General features: G+C 27.2%; 1 protein-coding gene across 2 annotated transcripts in view; it reads left to right on the plus strand.

Moving 5' to 3' along the window:
* Positions 1-6,655, plus strand: part of LOC112685149 (protein muscleblind) — a 68,301-nt gene extending 61,646 nt beyond the window's left edge. The window contains exons 4-7 of one of the 2 annotated variants that reach the window (XM_025556967.1): positions 80-121; positions 3,181-3,301; positions 5,817-5,898; positions 6,538-6,655. In XM_025556967.1, coding sequence (XP_025412752.1) covers positions 80-121; positions 3,181-3,301; positions 5,817-5,848 — 195 coding nt within the window. In that variant the 3' untranslated portion in view covers positions 5,849-5,898; positions 6,538-6,655. The remainder of the gene's footprint in view (positions 1-79; positions 122-3,180; positions 3,302-5,816; positions 5,899-6,537) is intronic. The other variant, XM_025557042.1, reaches the window with a different exon arrangement.
* The last annotated feature ends 269 nt before the right edge of the window (positions 6,656-6,924 follow it).

Raw genomic sequence — 6,924 nt, forward strand, 5'->3', positions numbered from 1 at the left:
TGTATTAATAAACACTTATTACCCCATGGATCAATGTTTAAGGTTTATAAATAGTTTATCAACGAGTTATGTGTTTCAGATGGATATGAAAGCCGTTGGAACATTTTATTACGAGAATTTTGTAAGTAAAGAACTTGTAAATACTTACTGTTGATATTTTTAATACAATTTTTAATTTCAAAAAGGCCGGTACTCATTTCGAAATTTCACGTCCCAATATTTGACAAATAGGTTGTATGTATGAACAATAAAAAACAATATAAATCTACCCCGTTAAAAAGAAATGCCATCATCGGCTGATTTCTCATTACTGCAGACACATATTTAATATTACCAGTTATAACAATACACATGTCATTCACATTGAGTTCAACATCAACATACAACCATTTTTGTCATCACCACCAACACGATGACGACTTGTCCGTTTCTCGGTGTGCCTTGTGCATCATAACCGTTTTGGAAATAGATACAATGGAAATGCTGTTGCTTATCGTGCCTTATTTGTTAATTGCTACCATTTGCTTATCTGCTTGCAGCTTACTAACTCGGGAGATGATTTATGTGTTAATGATGTAGTGCGAAAACCACAATAACCACAATAACAACGGTTATTTTCGACCTTAATAAATTAATCTCTCACCGGACGCTTCCACCAGAGATACCTACTCAAATTTTGATAGTTGCGAAAATCGTAATTTTCTGTGTTTAATACGTTAACATTTACGGGGCTTCATAAAGCTTCAAATGTTACATTTATTTAATCGATATTAATACGTTTTGAAATCAATTACGTGTAACAAATAATGGATTCGAGCAACCTACGGTTAAAAATTATTTATGCGTAACCTCCTCATACATGTTTGAACAATTTTTTTTAAAAAAAGTACATGATGTGCTTTAACTTGGTTTCACGATTTGAAAGGTTAAATAAATATGTAGTGTAAGTAAATAGCTAGAATAAAACATATAATTTGTATACTTATACATTTGCTTACATTTATTATATAAAAGCAAATAGAAAACAAAAACAGTGTCATTAAGAACATAATTTAAAGATGATAAGTTCTGCTATTATGCATCTTATTATTGATCCCAAGAATTACTAACATTCATAGAAATTAATAATGGTAAAGACGGAGTGATTTAATAATAATTACAGTAAAACTGGAAAAAGAAAAAGACAATGGCCAACTTAAATTAATTCACTTTATAGTTAAAATTGTCTTTAATAACTAATGAAAAAACAGTCAATATATAAGTAATTTTAAATATTTAAATTATTATCGTTTGTTTGCAAGTATTTAATTTTACTCTTTGGGTATTTGTTCGCGTAAAAATATCTTCTATAATTTATTTAATTTGTGAAAATATTATAATAAAAATAAAATAATAAATTTTAGTCCATTTATATTTGTGTTTGGCTCTCAAAAACCGATCATCAATTATTTTCATTGCTCCAGTTTATACAAGTGCAGTTTATATTACACATATTTGGTAAAAAAAAAAAAATAATAATTTATTTGTAACAATCATTTACTTTAAATCTCAAATAAATTAAGTAAGATGAACTAACTCATGGTAGGTACTTACTTCAAAACTTAAGCTATATGTAAACAATATAAAATTGAATAATTAAAATTAATTAATATAATGATGATATTTTATAAATTTAAATACTTACAAGAACAATTTTCTACATTTTAACTGATTTGAATTGGAATATTTGAAAATTTACGTTTCACAAAAAATGTTCATTCCACTATCAAATTTATAAAAAATTGTCATTCTCATTTTTTTCATAATAATATAATAATTATACATTTAATTTATAAAATAATATAAAAATAAAAAAAAATGTTTTATATACTAGGCGAAATTGTACACTCCATACTTCGCTTTGTTGTATTCTAAATGTACTTTTATAATAATCCTAAAAATTAATGACTGTAAAAACATGAAACATAATATTAGTAAATAAAAAGTTGATACACAGTTTAAAAAAAAAAAAAAAAAACGATATTACATTTATCGTATTAAAATAACATATATATTTATATGTTTAGTTATTTCTATTTGATTTTAATAATATTAACACCATAGAGGAATGCCAAAAAATTTTGCATGCATTTTGTTTTTAATTTCTTCTTCATGTTGTATTACTGAATTTTTAATTTAAGATGTATAGTTGAATGAAAATGTACATTTTTATGTAGTATTTTTATATTGGTACGCAATATAATATGTAGATGAAAGTAAAGTGTGATTAAAATAATCATATATGTAGTTCTTTCTATCCACTTCGATGCCGTTTTTTACACTAAACACTCATAATGTTATTCCCCGAAAAAATATGCAGATTGAGTACAAACGTTGCAAACAATTGTTTACTTACAATAAATGACCTTTAAACTATTATTTTAAATTGGCCTTTTATATATTATGAAACATATAACTGATAATAAAATAATGAAACATAATATATTTGTATACTATATTTCCATTAATCTTTTGCTGTTTTCGATTTATATGTTTATTTATAAGTTCAAAACATTTAGTTAACTAATCAAATATAATTGCTACAATTTAAATTCCGAAAATTAATGGTTTTCATCAAAATGCAATCTGTATTGTGATTTAGTGGTTACTATATTTGGTCATCGCTAGACAATTATATGCTCTTTCGACTAAATTAAATTTGTTCGCTCTGTTTTAACGCATGCACGCACGTCTATCAAAATCTGATCAATCTTAAACGCTTTATGGAATATATTCATATGTATATTTTGCAAACATCATTATAAAAATATTTAAATATAAAAAAACTTTCTAAATTATTTTTTGATTGATTTACTTTCTTCTGGACCAATTTATTAAACGTCAAGTGACAACTTCTGAAAATGAGACATTTATGTCTCAAATACGATCGACCAAAGGAATACAATTCAACACTCATATAAAATACTTTGAACTTATTGTTTACGGTATCTTTTGGGCGGATTTAGAGCCTTCTATAAAATGTACGAAAAGTTCTTTATTTCGTATACTATTTTTACGAACACATATATACTAACATGATTACATAATATTTTTAGGTTGAACGTATACACAAATATTTTCGAGATTCAGGAACTTAATTTTTTTTTTCATTATTCAAATCAAATATTTACCGTTTTTCAGGCATTTCCGGGAATGATGCAGTACAAACGAGCTGCAGGCGACAAATCTGGAATTCCAGTGTTTCAACAAAACTCGGGAGCTTACCAACAATTGCTTCAGCCATTTGTGCCAACAGTATCTTGTGAGTATGATTATTGAATATTTGTGTAAATCATTGAAATGTATTAAATTCATAAACCATGCTAAGATTTAACTACGCAATTCGTTAATATACAGTCATGATCAGGGGTGCATACAAGGGGAGGGGGGGTATGATCCCCCCCCATAGATCTTTTTAAAATTCTATAAAATAGTGTTATTGTAAATTATTATTTTGACACATTCAATATATATATCTTTTATTATTTATTATTGAAATGTGTAGGTATAACTAAGTATACTTAGGTTTAGGAAATTTCCTTCCATAATAATTTTTTTGCAACTGATCCCCTCCATACAAAAGTTATGTATACGCCACTGGTCATGATGGTACATAAGTAAACCACGGGGTAAAGTAACAGGAGTTAGGGAACTCAATCCAAACGAATAGTTCAACGTTCGGAAACTTCTGAAATCCGATATATTAAACGTGAATAAAACTTTATATTATTTGGATCCTTACTGTACTATTCTAGGGAGTAATTTATGTCTCAAAAAGAACAAGTACAATTAGACAGATGACTTACGTGAGAGTGATTCCAACATATCCTCTCGGTGTTAATGGTTTGTTTGATAGTAATCGTTCGTTAAATGTTTTTAAATTAAAGCCTCTTCAAAAATAACTACAGTCACCTACTTAAATGGTTAAATAATATATTATTTGTAGAAAACCTTATATAAACGTTTTTTCAGAAAATCTTATTAAGTTGGGATAGAAGTTGGGATTCAAATATTAAAAATTATTGACAATTTAATTTTCTTCCTTTAGACACCTGTATAATTTATAGACACATGGATTACTCTTGTCCGTTGTATTAATTCGATGTCTATTACGGTTATTATTTATATTTAAAAGTGTCAATAGTATAGCGAGTGAACAAGTATATATATTTGACATTTACGATTTACAACGTTTCGTGCAGTATCATTAACAAACACTGCGAATGAGTTGCCAAAGATAAAAAATAGTTTTTACTAAAATATTGAAAAATTATCAAGAATAAGCTGTAAAATAATTTTTTTTTACTACCACAAAAGTTCAGTATGCTATCAATTAATTAAACAATAGTTATCTGATAACAACAAAAAAACTTTATAAAATAAATGGGTGGTAAAATTATCTTGAAATAGACCAATGCTATTGTGTTGAAAATTGTATTTTTTTTTTAATGTAGTAATTTTTACGTGGTTTTTGGTTTCCCCTCAAAAAAAAAAAAAAAAACATTTTTCATGATATTAAAACAATAAGGGAATTTTTCTGCACTCTATTCGTTTTAAAGAAACCTTACTACAGAAATGCTCAAAATTAGTTAGTACATCAACACTGATGACTGAACTAATGGTTTTTTTTTTTTAAAGAAAAGGTAACCGTCGGTATATAATAACGATCAAATATCTCTGTTAAAAGTAAAACATATCATCATTAATATATAAGGAAGCGTTCTTTTTTCCCAAGTAATTATTTAGCACGTCTACATTTTTTTCTTCGATTACAGTTTAGATGCGTGTAATATACAATTGATATATATATATTTAGTCAATCATAATCCATAAAATAATACTCATTTCTGTTATTAATAGTGTAAATAAATATAATTAGAAATTATAACCAAACATAAAATATCTTTGATTCAATTAAAAACATCTGGAATAAATTAAACACCATTTGATAATTAACAACAGATTCACTTATAAACAGATTTACTCTTTGCTCAGTATATTTTTTTAATTTATAGTTAACGTGTAAATAGTTTAAAAGTTTGGTGTCAAAACTATAATAATAAAATCAAGACAATCAAGCTTAAAACAAACATTTCTCTTAAGAAAATATTTTATATTGAGTTATCAACTAATTTATTAAAAAAAAAAAAAAAAAAAAAGGAAGGGTTGTCAATTATCCTTAAAGTCTATACAAACTCTTCGAGTAAATTACATTTTAACATTAATTTACATTAATTATAATTAAATTATTTTTGTTGGTATAATTTAAAATACAAGATTTAGTTAAATTAATAATTATTACAATTATAATAACATTAGTCAATGAAATTTTGTAATTTAATGCTCCCATAATCACAATTTATACAATATTTATTTAAAAATGTTATAACTCATAAGTAATAATTTATTGGCTGTACTATCATGTATGTTTTCATCATTGATATCTCGTCGCAATAATCCAACCGAACGTGCTATGATACGTTGTTAAATGTATAAAATAAAAATTAATTCACACTAGAGTTTTGATACATTTTGGCACGACAGAACGAGGATAAATCTATGGCGTACACAACTTCTTGTCATACCCTGGAGCATCATATAAACACACAACAATGATTATTTATTTATATACACGTGTGTGTGTGTGTGTGTGTGTGTTTATGTATGTTTATTGGCACATTGGCAAGAAGTTTACAGTTACAATGTTTATCCAAGTCGGCGTATACTTATTTTCACGCGAATCCAAAGTAATTCAATATTTGTTTATTTTGTATTAGTTGCTGCACCGCCGGGCATCCCGAGGTATTAACACGATGACTGCATTTCAAAAATCAACTTATGTTACACCGAACGTCCACCGTAAGTATACAATACATACACAACAACAGTTATACGCAGGCTCCTGCGTTCCGAATAATGTACCTACATGCATTATAATGATTCGAAGTTTTTTTTCCGAAAACGACATTTAAATCGCAACGCGAACAGCACAATATTGTCGTGTCATCCGATAAACGTTCGTAAAACGTTTGAATTGCAATTGCAATAATGTAAGATTGACGAAGATTCTGTGACAATCGTCCAAATAGTATTCAATCGCGGCGACGAGCACTGCATTTACCATTAATCACGCGGTACCCGTTTAACAAATGTAAGTCGAAATCTCATTTCTTCCGTTTCCGCAAGTGTTGCCATCGAACGTTCTGACAAAGTTTTACGTGTACGCATTTTACCATACTTATCGTGCAATCCCATTCAACGTTAAATAATTTTCGTTCAACTCATTTGATTAAAAGTTTGTTAGTTCTGGCTTCTGCTGTTTCCACTTATACGAACACTCGTGCCAACCATAATAACAATCAAATATTATGTTAAGACGTATAATGTCGTCGTCGGGCAGTCAAAGAAAAATAATTGCAATAACTGATTTTTACCACCGAACTTCAATTACCTAATGTGTTTTACTATAATAGTGCTGTTTTAATTTATTTTTCGCAGGGATGTATGGCTGTAACCTTATTTATTTACAAAACCACGTTCGATTCAAGTCATCAATTTAATACACAGTAAAAAAAAAAAAAAAAATTAATTATAGTGTATTGCATTACATATAACTCATAAACACTATTGTAGAATATGAATTGAAAACTATTGAACAATTAAGTTAGATTGTTTAAGTTTCCTTTATCCAATATTTTAAATAGGTCGGAAACTCATGTCAATAATAATTAATTTAATACTAGAGACGAAGCACTTTGTATTTTGTAAACAAAAGTAAACTATTTTACCTAGAGAAAAGTCAAAATATAATAATTGACGTATTTGAATTGTATTCAATCAGATTGGTTACACATTATATATAACACTCGTCATATTATTTAAAGT

Source organism: Sipha flava, unplaced genomic scaffold, assembly GCF_003268045.1.
Source record: "Sipha flava isolate LNK unplaced genomic scaffold, YSA_version1 0_pilon_pilon, whole genome shotgun sequence".
Lineage (NCBI taxonomy): Eukaryota > Metazoa > Arthropoda > Insecta > Hemiptera > Aphididae > Sipha > Sipha flava.